Source organism: Urocampus carinirostris, chromosome 6 (genome assembly GCF_059441175.1).
Source record: "Urocampus carinirostris isolate Australia breed hairy pipefish chromosome 6, RoL_Ucar_1.0, whole genome shotgun sequence".
Classification (NCBI taxonomy): Eukaryota; Metazoa; Chordata; class Actinopteri; order Syngnathiformes; family Syngnathidae; genus Urocampus; species Urocampus carinirostris.
The window spans coordinates 19,107,217-19,134,001 of record NC_142354.1 but is presented as its reverse complement, the minus strand read 5'-3'; the positions used below and the strand labels follow the sequence as shown (position 1 = coordinate 19,134,001).

The 26,785-nt window shown below is 38.7% G+C and overlaps 2 protein-coding genes across 3 annotated transcripts in view; one reads left to right on the top strand and one right to left on the bottom strand.

Moving 5' to 3' along the window:
* Positions 1-1,805: 1,805 nt before the first annotated feature.
* LOC148364012 (prostacyclin synthase-like) lies at positions 1,806-26,379 on the bottom strand. The gene is made up of 11 exons (XM_088338141.1): positions 26,220-26,379; positions 20,530-20,569; positions 19,670-19,793; positions 17,295-17,470; positions 17,069-17,209; positions 15,240-15,352; positions 14,765-14,949; positions 7,804-7,966; positions 7,535-7,716; positions 5,798-5,949; positions 1,806-3,384 (listed from the first exon to the last, which is right to left on the bottom strand). The coding sequence occupies exons 1-11, from the start codon at positions 26,362-26,364 to the stop codon at positions 3,237-3,239; spliced, it is 1,569 nt and encodes a 522-aa protein (XP_088194267.1). The 5' UTR covers positions 26,365-26,379; the 3' UTR covers positions 1,806-3,236.
* Positions 26,311-26,785, top strand: part of LOC148364011 (SLIT-ROBO Rho GTPase-activating protein 3-like) — a 56,036-nt gene continuing 55,561 nt past the window's right edge. For both annotated transcript variants that reach the window (XM_088338137.1, XM_088338136.1), the window contains exon 1: positions 26,311-26,785. In XM_088338137.1, the coding sequence (XP_088194263.1) occupies positions 26,719-26,785 (67 nt within the window). In that variant the 5' untranslated portion in view covers positions 26,311-26,718.

Below are 26,785 nucleotides of genomic sequence, written 5' to 3'. Positions count from 1 at the left end.
CAATGCTCTAAGCCCACGTTGTAAATATTTTGTCCTGACGGTGTTTCTTCTTGTTTTCTATTTTTGTTTATTACGTGTTAACCTCGGAGTACCATGTCTAATCTCGCTGCGAACGTTGTTTCACTGCGTTGTTATCAATGACTATAAAGACAATACAATTCCAGTAAATTTCATACCTGCCAATATTGACGTTTTCCCACTATTTTATATATTTTTGATCATTTCAAATTGTGTACGCTGTAAAACTATTTTTGCACAACAAAAGACGTGCAAATATAGTAATATTTAAAGTTTAATAAACAACATTAAATTGACTGAAAGTAAGGAAACTACTAAGAAAGTTGCTAAAATAATGTTTGTGTTGTTTATTTGGTAAATAAAATACTTTTTAAAAACAAATTATCTGTGTTTATTCTTCGTAGTCTGTCTTGTTATGAGTAAATAGGTGCCGCGTTGTATCTCTAAGGTGTATTATCGCTTAGTATGGGGAATTTATATCATTAATAACTGGATCAATAGGCTAAAGTTGACAGTTATTAAATCTTAAATTCTAATCTGTTTGAATAAATTCATCACCTTACTGTAGTGTACTAAATATTCTATTCAGTTTAATTGTTTCCCCCAACACAGAAACACTCAAAATGGAATCATAAGTGTATTATTTTGTTATATATTGTGAGAAAATGAGAGCCATGGTGGGGGGAGTTGGGGGCATCTGTGTAAAGGTTCTGAGTGAAATAATCGTCTTCTTGCAGACATAAAATATGCATTTTTCTGCAAGTACAGTTTTAGTTTTTGCATTAATAATGTTTCTAAGAGGAAAACAGTATACACAAATGTCATTTTCCCTTATTCAAATAAAATATTAGGTACTTATTTGAAAAGTGATCTGAAATAGTGAAGTGATACATATATATTCCCCTTCTCCATCATTTTTCATCTTCAAACATTTCTGAAAAAGGTTCTGGGAGCCACTAGGGTAGCAGTAAAGAGCCATATGTGGCTTTTGAGCTGCAGGTTGCTGACCCTAACCTGTATTTATGAAAACAAAAAGTATATATCAGAGAATCAACACAGCTCAGAAAATCATTGGCTGCTCTCTGCCCAGTCTTGAGACATTGCCCGCTTGCAATACCAGGGCATAGACAACATAATTATAAAGGACTCTTCTCAAGCCAGCCACAACCTTTTTAACCTACTGCCCTTTGCTAAGTGACGGGCGGCAGTAGCTCAGGGGGTAGAGCGCTCGTCTTGGGATCAAGGGATCCCAGTTCGAATCCTGGCTTGTCCGTGTTACATGTCGAAGTGTCCTTAGGTAAGACACTGAACCCCTAATACCCCCAATAAGCAGGTTAGCGTCTTACATGGCTGCAATACAAGGCCGCCATTGGGAAATGTGAAGCACACTGTAAAGCGCTTTGGGAAATCATTGACTTGAAAAGCGCTATATAAATGCAGATCATTTCATTCATTTCATGACTGGAGATAGTTTCTTCCTCAGGGCCATCACCACCATAAACAAGTGCACACGAGTGCGAGAAAATATATCTTTCCCATGTATAGAAAATTGGATATTCATATCTTTTTTCCTGACTTCTTTTGGAATCATGTTGCTGCTTAGATGTAATTTCCCTACTTTTTCATTGCTTTGTTTTGATGCCCTTATGACTTAAGCCAGTTTCCAAGCACAACCTTGTAAAAATGTTTGCCTATTTAGCCATGGATTCTTTTAATCTTATATTTCAGTTTTAAGTCTTTGCCACATGTTTGTGTCACGGATCAGACAGGCGAGGACCACAATTGCATCACGTTGAGAAAGTTTATTTAGGGATGGGGGAAACGGGACAGAGGGTCTTGGAGTGAAGAGAAATCTTGAAGTGGAGATTTGGGACTACCTTTCAGGAAGATGGTTTGAAAGATGGAACGAGGAGGAAACCGAGCAACAAGGTTGGTGCGCGCAGACAAACAGGTTCCGGGTGTAGCTTTGCAGACGCTCTGACAAAGGTAGGCTGTAAGGCAGGTCTTTAAATACAGAGCTTGATTGGCAGGAAATTCAGAACAGCTGGTGTTAAACGAGAACAGACAGGTGGAACTGATCGGGGTGCAGTGACAGAGCAGGGATATGATTGGTGCTGGTAACCGGTAGAGAGAGAGCTCATGAGCGTTTGTGCCAGGTAATCTCTTTGTAAACAATGGGAATGAAGCCTGGTTATCAAGTCTGATTGTTATTTTTATTTGATTTAGTTTATGTTCACTTGTATTTTTTTATTACATTCCTTATTAGACATTTGACTCAAGCCAAATTTATAAAAAGCTTAGGCAAGCGATTTTAGTTCCAGCTTGTAACCGAAACAAAACAAAACAAAAAGTGATTTTGTGTGCTTGTTAAATTTCAAGTGTGAGGAAATCAAAGTGGCCCTTGTGTCCTCCAAATTTTCTGCATGTAACCCTCAGATAATAAAGTTTGTACACCTCGGGAGATGAAAATAAAATGTTGAAAACAGATAAAGATGATAAGACGGATCAGTCTGTCATGAACCGGAACAGGATCAGGACCCAAACGAGGGACGATTCTCACACAAGCCTTTTATTTTACGGGAAATGGGGAGTCGTGCACGTTAGGCAGCAGTCTGGCGTGAAATGATAGGAAGCCAGAGGCCGAGGAGATCGATACCAATTGCCCGAGTAGAAATCGGACAGATGGGGTCGATACCGGACAGGACGGGACAGACAGGATTGATAATGAAACAGGATATCGAAATAAAACAGGACAAACTAGACGGGAACGAAAACTGGAAAGAATAACAAACAGGACAAAAATAGACGGGAACGAAACTGGAAACCGATATTAAACAGGACAAAAATAAACGGGAACAATACCGGACAGGAAATGCCAACAGGAAACAGGAGTCAAAACCTACGTTTTGCGGGCAGAGGTTCGTTGACGGACTGACCAAGGAAGCGTGAGAGCACTGAGCTTAAATGGATGGAAAGCCAATCTGTCAATGAGCAGCAGCTGACGCCACATGGGCGGGGCCAATTGGGCGCCACCGTGACACAGTCATCCATTTAAGTCCCTTATTTAATAAATAAAAACGTTTTTGGACTAAAGATTTACCTGAAATAAAACTATGTTACAACACAAAAATAAAACACATCACATGTAAGGAAAAGTATAGTTGTTAAATAAATAAATATGCACATATGATAAATATATATCCTATCATTTGATTAAATTAATTTCTTTTTAGTCTGTAACGAATTTGTAGATCTCCTTCCGGCTGGAGCATCCCGAAACCGTAGCGGCTCGGATTGACGGGTGGCACACGGGCTTCCGGGTCGCATACTTCCAGGTCCAGATGGGTCAGCAACAAGAGCACAAATCTGGATACGAATGAGGGAGAAATTCAAATTCTGTTTCATGTAAATACATTAAGGCATGGGTAGCCCCCTAAAAACACCTGAGTAGTCCGCTGACCTGTTTTGAAAATACTTTACTAGAGATGAACCATTGCGATTTTTAGGAAAAGTATGATTTATGTTTGTTGCGGAACTCTCGTCATTTCTGCTAGAGACGCTCCCCGACTTACGACCAATCGACTTATGTAAAATAATCGATACGAACATTTTTTGGGGGATGTTAAAAATATCCGGACATTCCTGTAAGAGTAGATTCTGTATTGTGTGCACCATTTTCGGAGTAGAGGACAGTACTGTAGTGATTCTTTCCGCCACTACCGGCATGTGGCGCTGTGAGAGGTCACCCAGCATCCACCAAAAAAATCTGCTTCCTCTTTCTAGTTCGTATGTAAACATACAGTGCGACGTGTACTGAATCTCCAGCGCGCTTAGAACATTGACGTTTTTATTGTTTAATATCCCGTGCATCCATTCATTATGGTTGGTGCTCAGTGTGAAGAAGAGGCGAGACCTTTCTTTTAAAATGAAAGTGGAATAAGAAAGCTTAATACGGTTGAGAAAATGGTCGAAACGCTTTTTTTCGGCCACTTTTAACCACGGAGGAGGACTTCTTAAGCGCATCTTCCAAAAGTAAGTTAAACTCAACTTTATCTTTATAGAGCATATTTTTTATGAAATGTTTATTTTTCAGTACAAAACAATACAGGTTACTGTGGTGCTGTGAGAGGTCACCCAGCATCCACCTCGAATAAAAAATCTGGCTTCTACTTCTTAGTTCATGTGTAAACATACAGTGCTACGTGTATCTCCAGCGCGCTCAAAACTTTGACGTTTTTGTTGTATAATATCTCGTCAAACCATTCAATACGGTGGGTCTAAAGTGTAAAGAAGAGGCGAGACCTTTCTTTAGAAATTAAAGTGGAATAAGAAAGCTTAATGCGGTTGAAAAAAAGGTCAGAACACTTTTTTTCAGCCACTCTATACCAAGGAGGACTGTTTAAGCGCATCTTACAAAAGTAAGTTATCTTAACTTTATTTATCTTTAAAGAGCATATTATTTTATGAAATGTTTATTTTTAGTACAAAACAATACAGGTTACTTATACAAGCCTTAAACATACTTATAACACACTTATAAACGTATAAACCTTAAACATACATTCCATAGAAAGTATAGCACTACAGCATCTTTCGAACAATCTTCCGGAACCTCATTCGTAAATAGGGCAGCGTCTGTATTGCTTTTGTTGATAGAAAGTGCAACCAGTCAGGGTTTGTACACCTTTTGTATGGCCAAATTCAAGCACTTTTTAAGGACTTTCAAAGCCAATTTTTCAATTTCCCCAATACCATTAAGAGGAAATGCGGTGTGGAGTGACTCATGTATTTTGCAGATCCACAAATATATCTTTGAGTCACATATGACTTTTTTTAATTTTGCAAAACACATGGTTTTGGGATCCTAAGTAAATCGCAAATACATTTGTGGATCTGAACAATACACGTGTAAATATTTTAGAGACAAATCTCTCCCGATATTTGTCTGGTTACCCCCTGATATACAGTATTTCATAAGGACGGGCGGATGGATCCAAATATCGATATTATCAATACTGAGTGAGTACTTGGATTGGATTGATACTATTTTCTTGGGATCGAAAGTGTCTTTCAGTTTTAAGTTTTACTATAATAATGCTGTTAATGGGTCATAAAATCATATATACACTTCAACTTTCAACTTGGATCCATTTGTGATTACACTTTATTTTCAAAATATCGTGCAATGGAAAGTATTTTAGTTTGTTTGATTATTTTGACTTTTGTTATGAAACTGTTGTAGTAGAAATATTTTATTTTTTACAGGGTTGAATGTTTTTTTCATTGGATTATTTACACTAATTTCTATTTGTCTTCATTTTCAAAATATTGTACAATGGAAGGTATGGTTATCATGTTAACTCTTGTATTTGTGGCGCAGTGGTTCAATTATTCAATTATCATGATACTTCCAAACAAAAAATATCGGTTTATGATACTACACGGAATTTAGATATTGATCCAATCGACATAAATACAAAGTATTGCCCACCCCTAGTATTGCATCGGACTAAAAAGTAAAACCATATACATTAAAGGTCCTACAATTTTCAAACTTAAAAGCATTATTGCTCCCCTGCAATCATTTACTTAAATACAAAATAAAGGGACTTAATACAGTATAGTATAAGAAATTGGGTCAACATGAATCTCAACCAACGATTGTGATCGATGAAGTCAGATGAAACAGCACAACATGCTTTGATGCTGACAACCCCTTATCTGTCCGCCTAATGCGCTGTACGTACATGGTGGAGAGATACACATCTTGAATACTCACTTTTTAATAGTTGTCACTGCAAAGTCTTTCCCCACGCAGACGTTGCTTCCCGCCCCCCAGGGCATGGTAGAGTACTTCAGTCTTTTGCCATCCTTGTAGAAATCGTTCTTGGCAGTCTTGTCTTTATTTAAGAAGCGGTCGTACTTGAAAGTCTGTTATAAAAAACAAAGATAAAGTTATAACTATATTTATTATACACTCATCTTTCAAACATTTAAGCTGTTAAAGGAAATGATTGACCTTTGAAATTCTCAAGATGATACGTCAATCTTGGCCAATGTCAAGTCTTATATTTTGACGTTATTCTTAATCACAAGTATGGCTGCAATAATTAATTGACGTTGCCGACAAACATCGATAATCGTGACTTTTACAAGTACAGACGCTCCCCGACTTACGACCATTCGACTTCCGTAAAATGGCAGATACGAACATTTTTTTCAGGACGTTGAAAAATATCCGGACATTGCTGTAAGTTAGATTTTGTATTTTGTGCACCCTTTCCCATGTTCAGGACAGTACTGTAGTGCTTCTTTCCGCCGCTACTTGCATGTGGTGGCGCTGTGAGAGGTCACCCAGCATCCACCCTGGAGAAGAAACCCATCTTCTACTTCCTCGTTCATGTGTAAACATACAGTGCTACGTGTATCTCCAGCGCGCTAAGAACGTTGACGCTTTTATTGTTTAATATCTTGTGCATCCATTTAATATAGTTGGTGTAAAGAGTAAAGAAGAGACGATCCTTTTCTTTTGAAATGAAAGTGAAATAAGAAAGCTTGATGTGGTGGAGAAAACGGTCGGATCGCTTTTTTTTCGTCCACTCTCTACAATAGAGGACCTCTTAAAGTTCATCTTCCAAAATTAAGTTAAACTCAACTTTATTTTTTCGTACAAAACAATGCAGGTTACTCATACAAACCTTTGTTAAGACATTTTTAAAAAACTTTTTCTGTGTACCATTATCTTTATGTTTTAACGTGGGCATGTGCGGCTTATAGTCAGGTGCAGCTTATTGACTAGACATTACAATTTGAAAAAATGAAACACTTTACGTTGATCATCTTCTGAATTTCTAACACAGCACCATGGGAAAATAAAAAAGCAAAACAACTAATTACATTCAAGACTTTAAAGACTCTTAAATGCCTTTTGAAATCCAATTTAACATCAAGTTGACAAAAAAAAACACAATTGAAACAAACAAAATAAAAAAACGCAAATATTTCTTGCACACATTACATTGTGCCTCGTACTCATTACCTGGCAGAGCTTTTAGCCATGGCAAAAAACGTTCATACACAGCCACTTCTCATTAAATTTACACTTTTCCATGCTCCGTAGTTGCTTTGTGTATTGTGGGTAGACCTTAGACATGCATCTGCTCTGAAAGGCCCGACAGAAAGCCCATCATCGTTTTGATAGTTCTGTCATTGTAGTCATGCGATGTTGCGACAAGAGTAAATCTGTATTATTCAAAAAGACGATTAATATACTGTTACTAAAACGTTTTTAATTCATAAAACATAATTGTTATTCGTGTGCTCACATCTTAAAACTTTTGAAATTTGGATTTAAAGACATGTTATTGCTAATAAAGGCTTTATTTTTAGAATAATGAATAAAATGCCTTTTAAGATTTTTCAAGCATCTGCGGGAACCCTGACACATGGACAACCTCTAATTTTATGAACACATGTTCCTACAGTAATATTCTTAAAGCATTTTGGCACCCAGTACCTGTGGTTTTTGGTGTATCTGCGAGTCCATTTGCGGGCTTAAAAAGGGGAAAAGACACACTTTGTCCCCCTTTCTGAGGCAATACGTTTGCCCGTTGTCCATGTGAAGGACTTTTTCCTTGACCAGGTCCCTGCTGATCATTACAGCGGCCGTGAGTCGCAGAGTCTCCTTTAGGACGCTATCTGTAAAGTGCATGGACATTTATCCGAGTTTAATCATTTGCAATGTTGCACAATCCTGTTTATTTCGTAACAGATGCCACCACATACCCAACACAGGTGTGCCGTGTGGCACTCGGTCCGGGCTTGGGGTGTGCCGGTGGCTGTTTTCCTCTGACGGAAGGTTTCGCATCTCTGATTGGACTGCCTTCATAGCTTTAGGGTGAGTCAACAGGAAGCCAAGGAGCCAAAAAGCTGCTGGTCCTGCATTGCACTGGAACAAAAAACATTCTTGATATTAGGGATGCAACGATTATTCAACGTTGTCGACAAAAATTGATGACAGGAATAGTTGAAAATGAATTCCATTGTCGACTTCGGCCGCCAGACACATCTTCCAACAGAATGAGGCATCCTACATGATTACGCGCAATTATGTCTTTGTCTCAACATACAGAAACGACATACCTAGACATATATACTGTAATTTGGGAGCATGTTAGGCTGGATACGGCCAATAAAAAGACTAATTGCAAACTTTGCAAAGCAGACCTTTCGTATCCTGGCAGTACCTTGGTGATGCATGAACATTTAAAAAGAACAGCCCAAAGGGGGAGTCTGACTCGCCTCTGAGAGATACAAGTAACATTCAGGTCAATACAGTTTTGATCACATGTATTGTACATTTGATCATGTATATTTAGCTAAAATAGAGAGCTTGAGCGTTGCGCCAAACTGTGCAGGGCAATCCTGTTTGAAATGAAATGCGTACAGTCCGAAAAACAAACATCAGTTGTTTAAAAACGTTTGAATGACAAACGGTTGTTAAAACCGTTTGATTTCTAACTGTTGAGAAACATTCAATTCTTTTTTACAGACTTTACCTGTAATGTACTTCAAAAATGACTTTTTTTTTACTGTTCTACTGCTGCTAGGAAGACTGTTCTTAGATTGCAGGGATAAAAAAAGGTTTATTTGATTTTAATTGGTTATTTATTTACCTGTCCTTAAAATTATGGACTGAAGTTTTTTTGTATATTTATGTCTCTACTGACCAAGCACAGTGCATAATTTATTTTGAAAAGGGCATTTTTATTTAATTTTTGTACGACTACGGAGTATTTACAATACAATATGTATGTTTTTCCTTGTTCTAATGTTTCTTGTATTTATTGTAATTTTCCATAAAATTAAACCAACTTCACGCTAAACGTAACAAAAAATTAATAATTATCCGATTATTCAACGAATCATTTCAATAGTCGATGACTAGTCGACTAGTGAAGTAGTCGTTGGTTGCAGCCAAACTTGAAATTGATGTTTCTTTTGGGAATTGCAAATTTAGGTGGTTTAGGGCAAGCTTCAATGTTGCTCTTTATATAGTGGACACTTTATGAGGTGCATCAAAAAGCAAATGGAGCAATTTTATCTTTCGATGGTGTACCCAATGTCTCTAAAACAGAAGCAATGAGACGGATCTTGCAGCCTCTCTTAGAGAAGACACCTGACCCTGTCAGACAGTAATAGCTCAGGGTTAACGGAGCTGTTCTTTTTTACCTCGGCGCACTGACAGTCGGGCCAAATGGGCACAAGCCGAATCACTTTCTCCCCCCATAGCCCTGTTACATCCTCAGGTAATGACCGTCTCATCACGCCGGCAGAGGAATTCAGGTGGGATCTCATGATGAATGTGGCTTGGCTGACCCTCTGTATTCTTTAATGATAGCTTGAACAATTTTTATTAAAGATGATTAGGTCACATTTTTGGTGAGGAGCTGAATACCATTGATGGCCTGGAGCTATTAAAACAATCACTTTTCTGTAAAGGACATACCTGAACATCTGTTCTCCTGTGACCCACTGTTTTTAGAGTTTAAAAAAATCCTGAGGCAGGCTACTTTCCTCTGGCTAATGTGCGTTTTTTTATGCTAAATTGCACTAATTACAATTAGGCTATGCTAAAACTTTCTGCTTGAAATAACAATTGACCAAGCACACGGGCAGAACCAAGTAGATCAACAAAGCTCTTAAATTCCTCCTGTAGAATATTGTTGCTAGGCTGAATCCAAATCCAAATACCAGATTTTCCAGACTATAAGGTGCACCTAAAGTACACAATTTGGCCAGAAATGTGAACGTTGGCCTTATAATCCTGTGTGCCTAATAAACCGCAGAATACGGCGGATAAGATTGGAAATGCATACACTAGTTGAATTTAAGGTATTCAAGCAATGAATGGACCAATTGATAAACATCACGGGCCTAAAATTGCAAAATATTGTATGCAACGGGAATCAAACCCATGTTGTGACAGTGTGCTGATATGTTACCACTAGACCCCAATGGTACAAATGACATATGACTAGGCAGTAGACTTCATCCAATGATCAAACTATTTTCAGGTCCCACAACACTGACTTGCACAGTTTATTCTAATAGGTTTAACAGTCTCTCCTCCTGTGCCAATAACCTTCAAATTTAATATGTATTTGTACATTAAAGAGCTTGTACATTATTTTGTTGAAAGACTTTCTGTTTTCTCCCTTTTCTAACATTCATTGGTAAAGATATGCATAGTGCATTCTTCATTTCTTCACCAATGGATGTTAGAGAAGGGAGAAAACAGAACATCTTTCAACAAAATATCATACAAGCTCTCTTATGTATACACATACATATTAAACTGACACTTTATTTAGGGTGAAGAAGTGGAGAGATTGTTTTATGAATCAGAATGCACTGTGCAAATCAGGGTTGTGGCACCATAAAAATAGTGAGCTGATAAGATAAGCTCTAATGCCTTTTCATATATTATCTGTACGATGGCCTTGTAGTAATGTAGTAATGTAAGTACAACTCTGAGTCCTGCCACTCTTCCTCATGCCATGAGGCTCTTTAACTCCACCCGGCAGAGTTAAGTCCCACATTAAACCACACCACCTACATTGGATATTACCGAATCTTACTGCAATATGTATTCTGTGTAGCACTATTTAGTTACTATATATAACACGCTACGGTGGGCATTTGCACGTCACACTGGGTATTTGTATATTGTATTCTTTTGGCTTATTATTGTACTGTTCTCAGCTCAGGGATGCTGCTGGAAATGTGAATTTCCCTTCGGGGATGAATAAAGTATCTATCTATCTATCTATCTATCTAATGTGCCGACGCCCACTGCCACTATTCAGGTTTTATTCCCATTGAATTCAATGTTTTGGGATTTAAGTTAGCGGCACATATTAATTAATTGAGGTAATATGTACCCATACAGACGGAAGCTCTTACTGAAGTCTTAATTTCATGCATCTTATTTAGGAAAAATACAAAACAAAATACTAACTTTTGGGGGTGCACCTATAGTGTGGAATTTTTTTTAAATCACAAAGCTGCTGTTATCTTGATAAATTAGGCCGCAGAGCTTTGCTGCCCAAACTGAATCAGAACAACCAAAGTCTTGGCCTGAAGACATTTTACCTCAAAAATGGGCTTTTTAGGAACAATTCTATCCTTACCGGAATATTAATTTGGAATTGGATAAAATATAAAATAAAATCTGATAACAGGAAGTTTTGAATGTAATTAAAACATCCAAAGCAACGTACTGATAAAATAATGTTCTCACCATACGTAATTATGTCGATTGGAGGGACATTCTCAAGTAGAGGACATGACGCTAATTTCTCACTTCTTTGACTTTCTAACAAGTTTAGCGATTTTAAACACCGTCACCTTATACTGCGAGTATCAGATATCTAAGACTACGCCCATAAAAGCAAGATCTCGTCGAGTGTCACTGGTCCATATGAAAAGAATCGGCTGAGTGACAGCTGTTTACTTTTTTCCCCACCTGGCTGGCTGGCTGACTTGTTGCGCGTCGGCCGCGTGGAGCGGCTGTGTGGGGGTTTTGGGGTTTTTAAGGGTTATTGTTCTATCTTCGTTATTCATTATCCATTATCCGTCAGTCCATAATACGCTACAAAGCCTAGGTGGGGGGGTTTTTAAGGGTTATTGATCTATCTTCGTTATTCATTATCCATTATCCGTTATCGGTCAGTTCATAATACGCTACAAAGCCTAGGAGCCGGGACACTTACTCTCAGCCAAAAGGCCAAGCTAAGGTCCTAGCCCTAAAGCCTTGCTGGTGGGCCCGAATTGCAGCCTTGAGTTCAGCACATGGGCCCTACGTTGCGACTATCCGGAGCACAAGACCAAATCTCTCCGAAGCAACAAGTAAAATGACGCTTTCAGATTTAACACCATGTTTGCTGGTTCTTGGGAATGAGCGTTTTTTTGCTGTACAAGGGAATCTCCCAAAATCAACTAAAATTATAGCGGGAAACTTTTTTGTGCTAGTAACAACCAGACTTTCAGCGGTCGAAACTCCCATCATCACCAGCGCCTCCCCCCTCCCTGTGTTAATAAATTGTGCGTTCTATTTCCAACGGCCTGGTTCATTGAATCAATTTTCTTGAGATTAGTAATTCATATCAGAATATAAAGAACTCAAAGTAATAACGTAATTTTAATTTTCATCAGTGTAGGAAATTCTAGCATCCTGGCACGTCCTCAAATAGTTCTTGGTTATTTTTGCAATTACATTTTTCAAAATATTTTGAAGCCTGCTTGTCATGAAATTGCAAGTAAAAAAACAAAACACAAAGCATCGTAGTACAGAGATTTTAAAAAACATTTCTAGAGCTGGTGCTTCACACTTTTTGGATATGCTTTTTCTAAAGCACTGACCTAGACTGCCAGGGTTTCGGTGAAATATTCATGATTATGATGCAAACTCATGTTCCTAAATTATTTAACACTTTAGGAATAAAATGTGTTTGTCAGTGGTTGTGAGTCCCTGTCAGGTACATGAATGTGTGTGGATGCCCTCCCTCAAACAACAAAAATCGCCGTTAAACCCATTTCAGTGCTTGTTTGTTTCAGTCAATCGTATTGATCGTATGCAAGTCGAGAGCTGAAATCACCTAGCTTTTTTTCCTTCTTCAGCCCCGCTAGCACCTCAACTCTTGCTCGCATGTGACACATTTCTTAACACCTTTCTAGCCTCACCGTTAATCCCTTTCTACACTCTGCAGGGATTCCTCCACTTTCTATGCCAGAACGTGTGCGTTGGGGATCCCAGCAGACGTGATGGAGTGCAATACAAACAACCAGGAAGACAGACTAATGGTCTTTCTCCTAATCTGGAGAAAACGTGAGAGCCCCCGCCATCAGCAGGTGACTTACTGAGGGTCTTTACTCACATTGCACAACTCATGGTTGCAGTGTGGTTTTAATGAGGGTATTCTGCAGCAACAACAGCAGTTGTGAATGCAACAAAAGCTCGCTACAGCCACCTACTGGTGGTGTAAAGCGGTGAGGAATTATGACGACTTAAAACATTGAGTCCCTTTGATAGGCACCATATTCATTTGAAACGCGAGATTCACACTGTACGTGAACTTAAAGACTGATATTTAGTCGTTATTAAATTCATTTGATGGTAATATCTAAATATCAAGATCTATCATCAGGTTTTATTACAAAATAGGCATACCAAATAAGATTTAAATGTACTAATTGACAGCAGCTAGAAACAAATACATACTAATAAAGGAAATCTGAAATTCTTCTAAATAAAATCTAACACCTAATTCTACTAGTATTAGTGTGCTCTTTTTTCAGATGTTGGTATCAAATAATAGCTATGCCTTAGCTATTACTAACGTAACATGTAGTTGTCTTACTAGTAGGTTTGTTTACTATGATTATGTTATTCTCTTACTGAAAGCACAACTTGAGATTCCATTGGCAATTTGTAATAACCATGTGCTACAACTTCTAATTAATGTTCAAGAACTATGCTAGTCAATATGTAATATTGACAAGAAATAGAAAAAAATATTCAAATCGTCACAAAAGTAACATGACGTTTTCCTACTTAACAGTCTGTGTACTAGTAAGCTTTATCGGTACTGAAAAGTACATGCTTCACCTTTGTAGCCATAGTGACATGCACATATTTGGTTTCAATATGTTTGAGTAATTAATCCTACATATAAATATTTTTAAAAGGTTATATTTCATTGATATCGCCTATTATGGGTTTATCCTGGTACGTAACAACTTCAATAAATGAAGGAATACTCTAATCGCATGAAATTCCAGGACACAAGAATTGTCCAATTAGTTAGATAAACACATACCCTTAACTGGATATCATGCAATTTGATCATTTCTATAAGAATGTTCACCCAATGGTATAGCACAGTAGTTTAGCCATAGTTGAATAAAAGTTATTAATAAAACATCCTACTGGTGTGCTCGATAGCTGTACTCATTAGTACAATGATCGCTTCACATTTTACGCACCAATTTAACCTCACAAGCATGCAGATGTAATTGAGGCATTCATGAAATGAAAACAAAATACGGCATACAGATCCTTTTACACAAATGTTGATACATACTTGTGTATGCACATGCACTCAAAACAAGGGGTGCGTCATCATGTCCAAAACAGTATTACTGTATGAGTCTGATGTACAAGTCCAGGCAGGTTCCTACACTATCTGCCGTCAAGGAATCTTTTTTTTTTGTTTGGTAAATACCAGACAATTCCCACTGACAGTTTAGGTGCGGCAACTTGTTGGATGTTCCAGAATATAATTGAATTTTATTTTGTTTTCACTATTAGCCCTGTTGTATGGCAAGCTGTGAGTCAGATCCAACTTCCCGCTGACCCCGAACAGGATAAACAATCTGAGACGGATGCCAGGAGATAATATCACCGATATTAGCGGGCTGATGAAAACTAATCTACAGGCAGATTAACTCCCCCTCGATGTCCTCTAAGCTCTTTAAGCTTTAGATCCTTTTGCAGTGGATTCCCAGCGATAAAACTGGCATGTTGAAACGCCTTTGGACCAGATTATACAAGCGCAACAAGACTGCGATGAATCTGTAAGAGCTGGTAATTGGCTGCAGTTTTGTTTTTTGGCATTTGGCTTTCACCGTAACGTGCTTTTTAATTTTGATTGAAGAATTCAATGAAGAAATAACACATGCTCACCTGTGTGGTCCACAACTGCAGCAAGAGCGCTCTCTTCTGCATCTCAGCATCCACTCCTTCCTCACTGAGGAATTGCTGATAGCTCCTCTGCCAGGAGCGCCACCTAGTGTCCCCGCAGCACTTGTTGTTCGGCGACAACAGTTCCCACAGTCGCTTCCGAGACAAGTGAGCTTTCTGGCTCTCCTCTGTCACACACGTCATAAACATCAATATTACCCAGCGGGCTTAAAGTCAAGTACTGTATTTTCCGCACTATAAGGCGCACCAGATTATAAAGATGCACCCGCAAAAACAGTCTTTTGTGATATATTTTCAAATATAAGGTGTACTAGGATGGTGTGAAATGAGGCTGGGGCTGATGGGGGGCCGGGGGATTCTCCTGGCCCCATGTCGTTACATCAAATTTCTAGCCGATTTGGGTTTTTTTGATGCACCTTATAGTCTGGAAAATGTCACAGTTGATGATGAAGCTCACCTCCTTTGAGGGAACAGCGAGCTAGTTTGGACAAAAAGTGGTCAAACTTTCTAAATTCCCTGTAGACGTCAGCGACGTCCTGTGTTCTGTCAAACAGCGTGAGGTAGCCAGCTCTGAGGAAAACAACATTCACATGAGCAAAACTTGAGAATGTGACATATTGTAAAATTATAAACATTCTTTACACTTATGTGACAAATAACCATCTTTACGATGCACTTATCTAAATGCATTCTGATTATAATTGTTTTAGTGCAACGTTAGTTAAGCTGCAAAACGTTTTTATAAAGGGGTGGTCATTTTGCCACTTCCACTTAAATTGACATCACAAACTCCCCAGAACCATTCAGCTGCCGTGCTGCCCTCATTTTTTTCATACACTGTATAATATCTATTAGAATGCTGTGTATTGTAAAAAGGTTTTGTGTGTCCAAGTCACTCGCAGCACACTGGCCAGTTTTGAGAGGCCTGTGGCATATACTGAAATGATTATTCTGAATTGTATACACTGTACTATTTGTTTAAATATCCAAAGTACTATTGACAATTTTGAAAGTAACTTATTTCTGTCATGATTACCGATATGCTTCACCTGTGCCCGCTCCTTTGGCGCCAAATGCCTCAGACTCTGATTGGTTCTCTGTCCCTATTTAAACCCACTCCTATCTGTCCCCTGTTGTCAGTCTGTCTGCGAACCTCAGTTAACCCTAGGCAAGCCTTTTTTTCGACCCTGACTCCAACCTGTTTTTTTGCTCCTGTCTGTCCCCTAGCTTCGACCCGTTTTGGATCCTGATCACGTCTACTCTCCCGTCCCTGCTTTCGATCTTTTTTGTCCTCAACCACGTTTACTCTCCTTTCCTGGCTTCCGGCTCGCTTCCGACCACGACCACGCTTTAGCCCTCCTGTCCCGGCTACTGACCAGTTTTTCTGTTCTTGACACCGCCATCGCTTGCCATGGAAGTCCGACTTCCGTGTTCAGAGCGACCTGCTTCCCGCGCCCAGCGATCACCGGATCGTGGGGGCAACCCTTTCCTTTCTTCCAATAAAACTGAGAGAAACGTAACGCAAGTGGGTCCTGTCTCTGTTCTGGTCCTGACAATTTCCTTGACTGAAATTATACATATTTTAAATATTAAACCCTTCCTGCATTAAAAAACGATTTGTTTTGTAAATTACATATATATATATATATATATATATATATATATATATATATATATATATATATATATATATATATATATATATATATATTTATATATATATATATATATATATATATACCGGAGCCATGTCTCCCTAGTGGGAGGTGGCTAGAGTCTTTTTCTGACTCTTTCTGGGAGATTGATACAGAGGAGGGGATTCCCAGCCCCCTCGCTCCATCCAACTAATGTGTTGGGAGTCATTAGGTGACCAAACCCCCCCCAATTGCAATTGCAAGCAATTGCAAGCAATTGCAAGCAGGCAAGCAGGGGTTGGAATTGCGAGCGCCAAGCAGGGAGGCAATGAGTACCAATGTTGTAAGTCTTAAGTATGACCTGGCCGAGGCTTGAACCAGCAACCTCCCAGTCTCGGGGCGGGCGCCCTACCCCCAAGGCCACCGAGCTGGTGTGATTTTTTTTTGTCGTTTGGAGCGCAAAAAACGTAGTCTCGTGTCATCACATAGATGTTATGCTTTGATTTTTAGTACAGTATTACGCTATGCAGATTTTTCTGAGGCAATGATTTAGCCAACAATCGCTAAAAATCACTCGCTGTATCAAAAAAATATCAATCAACTCCGATTTTGCACTACATTTGTTGATGTCTATATCCAGCTGTGACTTTACCTGAAGAGTAAGCTGTAACATAAATTAAAGAGTCCGTCTTGTCTCCACTCCGATCGGCTGGATGTATTACAGAACAGCAGCTCCAGAAGGTTAGCGTTCATCGAGGTATTCATCTCTGACAAGCAGACACCCCGGAAATGTCTGCGGGCCGAAAATCAAACGTCACCGTTAGCGACATTTGCACAATAACAACACACCAATTCCCATCGAGTGAATCATCAATTACGTTTCCATAAACATCCTCTCTGCTGCGGGCTCCACGCCTGCAAGCTGCAAACCGAAAACTCTCTTCACCAGCCGTTTTCTGCATCGGCTGAAGTCCAAACTGACGTTGTCGTTCAGCACCTCGTCGAAAGTGTGCGGGTCTAAAAGCACCGTCAAGTATTGGCCTGCCACGCACACCTAAAAGCAGTGACTCACTTCAGTGGTTTCAGATAATAAGAACAAGCTCCGATAGAAATCGACAGTTATGTAATATGTATTTCTGTCATTGTTCTTTTATTTGTATTACTTGGGTGTGTATATTTGTTAAACTGTTGCTAAATTCAGTATCACTGTTGACAGGAATAGAAATTGCTTTTAGTTTTAGGACACATGCTGAAATATTGTCTAATTCAGAATTTGGCAACTATTTTAGGTGGCGGGCAACATTGAGCTAAAATATTTAGCCAAGGGGCTGATCCTGGAGACCTATCCATTTTTTCTTATTTATGAATAATTACACATTCAGACCTGCACATGTTATATTTCTTTATATTTGTTTTTAAATAGATTAATTTCATCAAATTGGTTTTTAAAAATAATTCAAACAAAATAATATATTAGGTCCCTGTTTTAACCACAACATTTGATATTTCCTTTTGTAGTATTACTGTTTGAGACCGGGTGGAAGAGAGATGTACATGCCCAAGACACACCACAGGAAATGGTGCCCCTACGACCCTAGTGGTTAAGTGAAACAAGGTAATAATAATTATAATAATAATTTCCTTTGTATTGTCATTCTGTGTAACAATGTACACAGAACGAAATGTCGATACACCTGACCCGTTGTAGCGAGCCGATGCAGCCGCAGCCAACAGAGGGCGCCGCCGTTTTACCAATGTTATAAGTCTTTGGTATGACTCGGCCGAGGCGCGTATTACTGTAGTTGTATTTTGCTCGTATTTTTGTAGTATATCTGAAGTCAGATTCTTGAAATAATTTCTGTAGTATTTTTATAGTATTACTGTTTTATCTTTGTTGTATTTTTGTGGTATTTCTGCAGTATTATTTATGAAGTATTTCCTTAGTAGCATGTTTGTAGTATTTATGTGATATTTTGTTGTATTTCCATTGTAGAATTTTGTAGTTTATCTGTAGTATGTCTGTTGTAATATTTCTGAATTAGTATTCTTATACTATATTTCTAAGGTATTGGAATTTGTGTATTTCTGTAGGAGTATCTTGACGTTATAGTATTAGTTTAGTTGTATTTTTGTGGTATTTCTGTAGTAAATTTTTTGTCATTCAAGTATTACTGCCGTGATACTTTTGTAGTTTTTATGTGGTATTTTTGTCATTTTTCCACAGTAGATTTTTTTTTTAGTATTACTTAAATAATTTTGTAACATTACTGTAGTTGTATTCTTAAGTATTTTGGTTATGATATCTCTGTAGTAGAATTTGTGTATTACTGTAGCAGTACTTCTGCAGTATGTCTATGTTGTTTTTCCTTTCAAAATGATGGCAAAATAATATGTCAAGTCCCTGATTTTAAGCGCTAAATTCGATATTTAGTTTTACAGTAATTTTGTAGCATTTCTGTCGTATTATTTTTGCTGTAGAAACACAAAGGGACAATGGCGTCAAAGTTGGTAAAAGAAAATGTAGTCTGCGTAGTAAGATTCAAAATATTAAAATGAATACATAAATAATTTGAAAATAAATATAAAAATATACGGATCGCAACGAAACTTTAATATGTTACAAAAGTAAGAGACGCAGCATAATCGCTATAGAGTGTCACGATTACCGATGTGAATCACCTGTGCCCGCTCATTTGGCGCTAACCGCCGTGGATTCTGATTGGCTTCCTGTCACTATTTGAACCCAGTCCTGTCAGTCCCCGGTTGTCAGACTGTCTGCGAACCTCAGTAAATACTAGGCAAACCTTTTTTCGAACCTGTCCCGTTTTTGCTCCGGTCTGTCTCCGGCTACGACCTGTTTTCCTCCTAACTACGTCTGTTCTCCCGTCCCGGCTTACGACCTCTTTTTGTCCCCTGACTACGTCTACTCTCCAATTCTGGCTTACGACTCGCTTCCGACCCCGACCACGCCTTGCTCTCCCAGTCTCGGCTACCTGTTTCCGTTCTGGTCCTGACATTGGGTTAGTTTTCCAACCAAAATATGAAAGCCACAGGTAATGCAATGTGTATTGTACAATGTGGTTGTGAAATTTCGAGAGAGTATCGAGCGTTTCACTTTGTAATCATTGAAAACAAAACAATGTTTTTCCTCAGTGATTTAGGATCTAGTCTTTGTTTTTCCCCCTGGTAAAGATCCCTTTTGCCGGCCTCTAACCCTTCGGAGGATGATCTGATTTTGTTTTGTTTTACTTACAGTGAACACGTCCCCGTGTTTCTCTTTCATCAGGGCCAAAAACTTGGCGACATCCTTTTGGAATGCGAGTGCGTGTCCTAACCACGGGATGCGGCCTTTGTCCAATGGGGGCTCATTTTCCCGCCTGTGAAAGACGAAAGAAACATAACATGATAAGCTCTTTGGGGTAAGTTTCCATAAATAATGAGTTGAAGTCATCAATGAGAATGGGTAAGGGCTTCAACATGTGAGAAAGGTATAGACAAAATACTGTATTTGTGTATAACGTCCAATAATTTCTGATAGACTTTTCTGATGGACTTTTTCTCAGCTCAATCTAGGCACTGAAAGTGTCAAACGTTTAATACATGTGTCCATAACATGAATCATTTATTGATAACTATGAACATAATACCGAAATATAATTTACAATTTATTTATTTTATGTCTTTCAAAGTCCGATTCATTATCAGATACACCAAAGAGTTGTTTCCCTATTCATACTTTTTAGTGTCTAAGTAGATCTTTCCGTACAACAATCTGTTTTCTCCTTTCTCTAGCATAGGTCTCTGGTACCGCAAATGAGAATAGTCATAACGGGATATAATCTAAAGTGTGTTACACACACAAAAAAAACAGTACTTCTGTCGCACTAACTCAAGCGCCCAGTTCACTCTTGGAAAAAGCTGTGACTTTCTCTTAAAGGTGAGAAAATGTCATGCCTGTGAAACAACAAAACTAGGCTGTTTTTTTCTTTTACGAAAATCAATGTAAATCAGTTATCCCTCTTAGTACAAAGGATATGATTTGTTTGTCCTTGCAAAACGCTTTAAGCTCCTCAAGAAGTTCCTGAATCTGAGGGTAAACAATGAATGACTTACCTAGTACGAGGGTAGTAAAGGAGGATTAGTATGAGTACACCTAGAAGCAATGAAAATAGCATCAATAGCATGTCTGTGAAGCGGTTCTTGTCTTTCTTCGGGGAAAATGCTCTCCATAGCCGGAGGTAACTGACTTTATATTTGCTTCCAGGTTGATAGGAGGCGTGGAAAGGTGTGGCTGCTATCAATGACGGTGCACAAGTAACAACACAGTGACACGCTGACTAAGTGAGAACCTAGGGAACGTACTTATTGAAAAAGTAACAAGGCATGCTTGGGTTTTGTTTTATTTTTAGTGAGCTTTCTATACTTGTATTAAATTATGCCAAATAATCTGATGCCAAAATGTTCTGCCTGAACTTAGTATTCTAAAGTACTTTTGACTTCAAGTCATTTTTGCATTGCGATGACAACATCATCACCATCATCTGTATTAATATTACATGGTCACAAAGGTTTGATGTTGAGAAATGCACACTTGTTTGCACACGTCATTTAACTTCTGTTACGTAAAGCTAAAACGAAACCAACTATATTTAAGATTCAACAGCATAGATGAGCAATAATGAAGGATGACGCACAGAAAAGGACCTCAGGGAATCTTCACTCACCCCAAAGCGTAACCAAGGGAGATTGTTTTGTTTGTATAATTTGTATCACATGTGACACAAATTCACGAGGATGATTAAGATCATTTTGAAATGCGTACTTAAAAACATGTTCATAGAACATGAAGGAATGCATACCTGTCAACCTGTACGTTTTTGTCGTACAAAGTACATTTATTATGCATTTTAAGACGTGTACGACGTACGAGAAAATTTGTACGGGAAGAAAACGCAAATTTGTCAATTATGGGTACCATCCGGTATACACGGACTATCACGAAACGGCAAATCAACTAAGTCAAACGAGTTCGCCGCGGTAGCCTCTATCTTGGTATCGTTTTTATTTTCGTTGCAAACGAAGCGAGCGGTTTGATACTACTGTGCGCATGCGTCTGCCGCCTGGGGATTTCCCATCATGCATCATTCCGATGACACGGGAACAAAGCGAAAGCAGAGCAGTAGGCCTACATTACAACATAGTTTGAATTTTCTTTGGATACAATCATCAAGTCGCAATGGCTGAACCTGAATTAAAACGCCCTAAGTCATTCTGATCTGAAAACAACAGGCGGGGTTGATTGAGTAAATTTTAAATGCATGTGGTAGTTGTGTAGTGAAAGGAAGTCCGTCTCTTTTTAGAGAACCGGCTTTTTCGGCTTAACTTATTAAACAGAGCCGGCTCTCAAACGGCTCACTTGCTTTGATGCATTATATTAGGAATTATTATGTTGTACATAGAAGTTAAGAAAAAAGAAGAAGTATAAAAGGAGAAAATCGAAAAAGACAGTTTTGTGGTTATCCCTTTAATCAGTATATTACCAACTATAATTTAATGCAGAAAATGAATTAATAATTTGAATAAGAAAATGTATTATTCTACTTAATTATATTTGCATGTATTTTTCCCTTCTACAGTGAACGTCCAAGCTACTGAATTTTTGAACTTTTTTTGTAATAAACCTCATTCATGTCGAGTCAGTATCTCACAACTAAATGTTAATTAACAATATATATGATATAACAAAACACATGTACAATATAACATGTTAAACTACATAAATAAACACGTTTGAAAAAAAATGGTGTAAGATTATTTTGTATTTTGAAAGGGAAAATACGACATTTGTAAGGGCATTGAGCCCTGGAGGTTGACAGGTATGGGAATGTTTTTTTTAATGAACCGCATCGAATTGTGATTGCTTTGCCATTTATGCCAGCAGAGGGCAGTATCGCATTTTTTGAAATATGTGCAATAGCTTTAAAATTGTTAGTCAACGTGACGCCCACTAAAGTGCGACTTCAAATAAGTGATCCGTCCATTATCTGCACCGCTTACACTTAGTAGGACCGCAAGGGTGATGGAGCCCATCCCAGCTGTCTTCAGGGACACACTTAAACTGGTTGCCAGCCAGTCGCAGGGCACAGAGACAGACAACTCACTCGCACATTCACACCTAGGGACAATTTGGACCAGCCAATTAACCTGACATGCATGTTTTGGGGAATGTGGGAGGAAACCAGAGTGCTCGGAGGAAACCCACGCAAGCACGGGGAGAACATGCCAACTCCACACAGGAAGGTTCAATCTCATGGCCTCAGAACTGTGCCGCACACGTGCTAACCACTGCGCCGCCGTGCTGCCTTTAAATAAGTTAAAATATCCAATTTATTGTTTGGAAATTTCTTATCCTTTTTTTCCACTGATAAAACTGGTTCATGAAAATACTCCATCGTTTTAAATATAGATTATATAATTATTATTATTATTTTGTATTAAAAATCCTTACGGTATGTTTTATTTGAATTTCTCAATAATTGACTGAAGATAACCCGGTACTCAATCTCCTAAACTGTGAATACCATTTAAAATTGCAATGATTTTATTTAACATATTATATGAATGCGATTTTGGCTAATCATGTATTCTTTTGTTTATGTTAGGTGCCAATTATCAGTTTTAAAGAGTCTAGTGTAACAAAAGTCTTTCTTCCTCTTAAGTCAGGGCATGTTATTGAGAATTAAAAAAAAGCTTGATATACATGTATTGAAGTCAGCAACAGAAAAAAACAATGGAAGCGATTGTTGATTTTTGAAACAGGCTCTAATCACAATGCTGGAAAAGCTTGTGTTGTTTACTGTCACTTACAAAGCAAGCACAAAAACAAAACGAATTGTTATTTTAAAAACTATGTGTGAAGTGAAAATGCAATTCTGTTTTTTGCTGACAACTGATAATATCTTTGGCAACTAAAAATAATTTAAAAATGCGTTCATGGAGGATACACAGACAACCTTGCTTGGCTACATGGGAAAGGTCATGCAAGCATTTCATATGAGGTAGTCTTGAAAACATTTTATTTGATTCTGTGGATACCGTTAAGCCGTTGGGATGCACTCCAATGGGAGATTACAGTTGCTGTCATCAAAATGAGGATATGAGGTGGATGCGAATAGAGTTCATATTCACTCGGGAAAAAAAGATTCCGAAAAGGGGTTGGCTGGCAACCCAGATAATTGCCAAAGGTGGCGAACCGAAGGGCCCATGGGAGACAAATGTCATCCCATAATGTAAAAAAAAAACAATGTCAGTGGCTGAGTTAGACACTTGACAACATGATGGAAATAAAAATAACAAACCGGAGAAGTAGGATGGGAGCCTTGACAGACAAATATGGATAGCTGTTAGGTATTTTGGGGGTGCGAGACGTGGTGAATAGGAATTCATCATGACCCTATATGCTTTTTTTCTACATAGTTTATTATTATTGTGTGACCTTAAACTCTGACAAGAAAATCCTATCGGTGTGCATAAAAATACATTTTGAGCCTTATAATGGATTTATCAACCAAAACTAGAGTAGATAGCTGGTTATCAACTGGATATATAAATAAAACAGGGTATATCTAATATCATCAAAATAAGTATTTCACTTTAAGACAAGGCTGCATCCTTTCCAACTTCATTCAACATCGTATTTGAGTGGATCATGACTGAAGCCCGGGACCAGCAAAGGTACAGTTAGCAATGGGGGACACAACACCACTACACTCAGTTTTGCTGATATTGCCTGACTGAAGAGAAAATAAACTCAGAGATCTGGTCAATCGTCTGGACAAAGTATCAACCCAGTATGGGATGGAAAATAAGCACAGAAAAAAACTGGAGTAATGACCAACAACCCCCAAGGTGTTACCATGAACCTGACCATCAACCACCAAGAGCTTGAACCTGTCCCCAAATTTAAATATCTTGGAGCAGCTATATCAGAAGAGGGGTCAGACATCAGGAATCATGGCCAGGATAGCTCAAATTAGAGCCGCACCTATCTGAGTTCCACCCATCCGGAGGGACAAGAACCTCAAAGATCAGACTTATGCAACCGCTAGTTGCTTCCATCTCACTCTATGCTTGTGAAATGAAAATTCAGGCCATGGAGATGTGATGCTACAGCAAACTTCTAGACATCAGCTACGTTGCCCATGTGACAAATAAAACTGTGTGCAATACCATCAGAGGACACATTAGTCCCGACATAGAACTGTTATCAACTGTTCTTAGGCAAAAACTGCAGTGATATGGCCAAGTTGCAAGATCATCTGGACTGACCAAGATAATTCTCCAGGGCACAGTCTAAGGGGGCAGGAGAGGAGGACCAAAAAAGAACTGGGCAACAATATCAAGGAATGGACAGGTTGCAACTTTGCCACGACCAAGAACAGGCCGGGAGCCATCGGCACTGGACAAAGCTGTCTCGAGTTGCATCCTCAGTGGTGCTACAAAGACCCACCAAGGGGGTTACGAAATCCGTGAACAGTGAATTGTGATTTTTAAAATGCTAATGCAATAGTTATTTTCTGGTTATGGTTTGTAAAATGTCCCTGCCTGTAGTTATGATTCTAAAGTCATTACTAAATCGTGAGTTATTGCGTACTTCCGCTACTTTTTAAGTGCAGATCATAATGTCCTCAGACGGTAAAACTATGCTGCATCACTCACATTGTCACATAGGCCCCTCCATCCGCTAATTATATTCTCTGATAACGAGGCGTGTTTAGATTTACCTACAAAGTACAACTAGATACATTTATGCTGGTAGAAAGTACGAGAAGGGTGAATTTCTCCTCATGGAGATAGTCTCCCTACTGTGGAAACAGTATACTCTCACATCTAAGCGGAATTTACAATTATAAGATTAAATACAGAAATCAGTGTGTCATCTTATATGAGCATTGTGAATAATAGTCAGCACGTAAGGTGTGGGGCGCGGCTTATCCGGAAAAAGAATTCGCAGTGAAAGTGTCCTGAATTTAGTTTTATTTATTTGTAAAATATTTTTTTGCACTACACCATGCATGGAGAAAAATAAAATAAAATGTCTTGGACAGTTGCAAGAAATGGAGAAGGGGATCTTTTAGTGTCTCGGCTAAGAGTTCGTCTGCAAGATCTCAAGATTACACAAACAAAGAGATATAAAGGTTTCACAGCTTCCTCGGGTGTACTTTTTTAAATTAATTTTGTTATGTGGCTATTTTAAATCATCTTCCATTCCAGTAGGCCTAAATATGGCAATTTGTAACTAGTTACTTTCAGAGTAACTAGCTCATTGTGGGAGCAAGTAATGAAGGGACTTTTAAAATGAAGTAACTAGTAACTGAACGAAATACTGTTTTTCAGTTACACCCCCAGCAATCTTGATTGCTAATGCTACTCTTCAAAATCCATTCATTTTGACACAAACATGTCAAGCAAACGCTAACTTGAAAATAAAGTAAAAATAAATTTAAAAAAAAGCATTTAAAAACACTTAAGGCAGACTCTTAAGGAATATCTCGCTAAGAAAAAATGGCTAGCATTGCCATAGCATGGATGCTAACGTAGGAGACCAAAAGCTATGTGCTTATTAAAACATACAAAAAAATGTTTAATGTTAAAACGACGTTATATTATTTTATACACAAAAAAATATGGGGTTCAAACGACTTCGAGGCATTGCCATCATAAATGTCGCGCAGGATATTTTGGGGAAATTCAACTACATTGGTGACTTGGTTGATGAAATGATTTAAAGTTGGGGGACTCACGTTGACTTTTAGCTTCTTTCAGTCTCTTACTTTTGTTTTCTTTAGCAATGTGAGCTCTTCGTTGTGTGTGCGCGTGTACGTGAAAGTGATTGTCGTTGCCATCTTTCCGTTCTCCGCTTTCTCTGTCTCTCTCTCTCTCTCTCATTCTCGGTCTCTCTCCCTCCCTCTCTCTCTCTCAAAGCTAGTCAAACGTGACTAGTCTTTGTGGAGTTGTCGTGGAAGAGTCCTCGTGGGGAGGAGTGAGGAGTGGTCTGGAACCGGATCGCGTGTGCACTCCCAGCTCGACGTCGCCTGGAACGCAGCAGCAGCACAAAAAGACGCAACACCGCAGAACCGAACCACGGACCGGAGCTTCTTCCACCCCCCACACCCGAACTTGCAGCACGTTCCCCGGGTATGTCGGTCCTCTGATTTCGACCCCGGAGACGGCGCGAGTGTAGACCGAGTAAAGGCGCAGTCTCTCCCCGACTCAACTGGGCCAGACAGCCTCCTCCCAACCATGTCATCGCAGGCCAAAGTAAAGAAAGACAAAGAGATCATCGCTGAATATGAGAGCCAAGTCAAAG

What these genes read in the sequence shown, in the direction of transcription:
- LOC148364012 (XM_088338141.1), bottom strand. Translation starts at nt 26,364, where the DNA reads ATGAGAGAGAGAGAGAGAGACAGAGAAAGCGGAGAACGGAAAGATGGC. An exon ending in CTTTACTACCCTCGTACTAG is followed by an intron (nt 19,794 to 20,529) that starts GTAAGTCATTCA and finishes CGTCTTTCACAG; the next exon opens with GCGGGAAAATGAGCCCCCAT. An exon ending in ACACGGCACACCTGTGTTGG is followed by an intron (nt 7,717 to 7,803) that starts GTATGTGGTGGC and finishes TGCACTTTACAG; the next exon opens with ATAGCGTCCTAAAGGAGACT.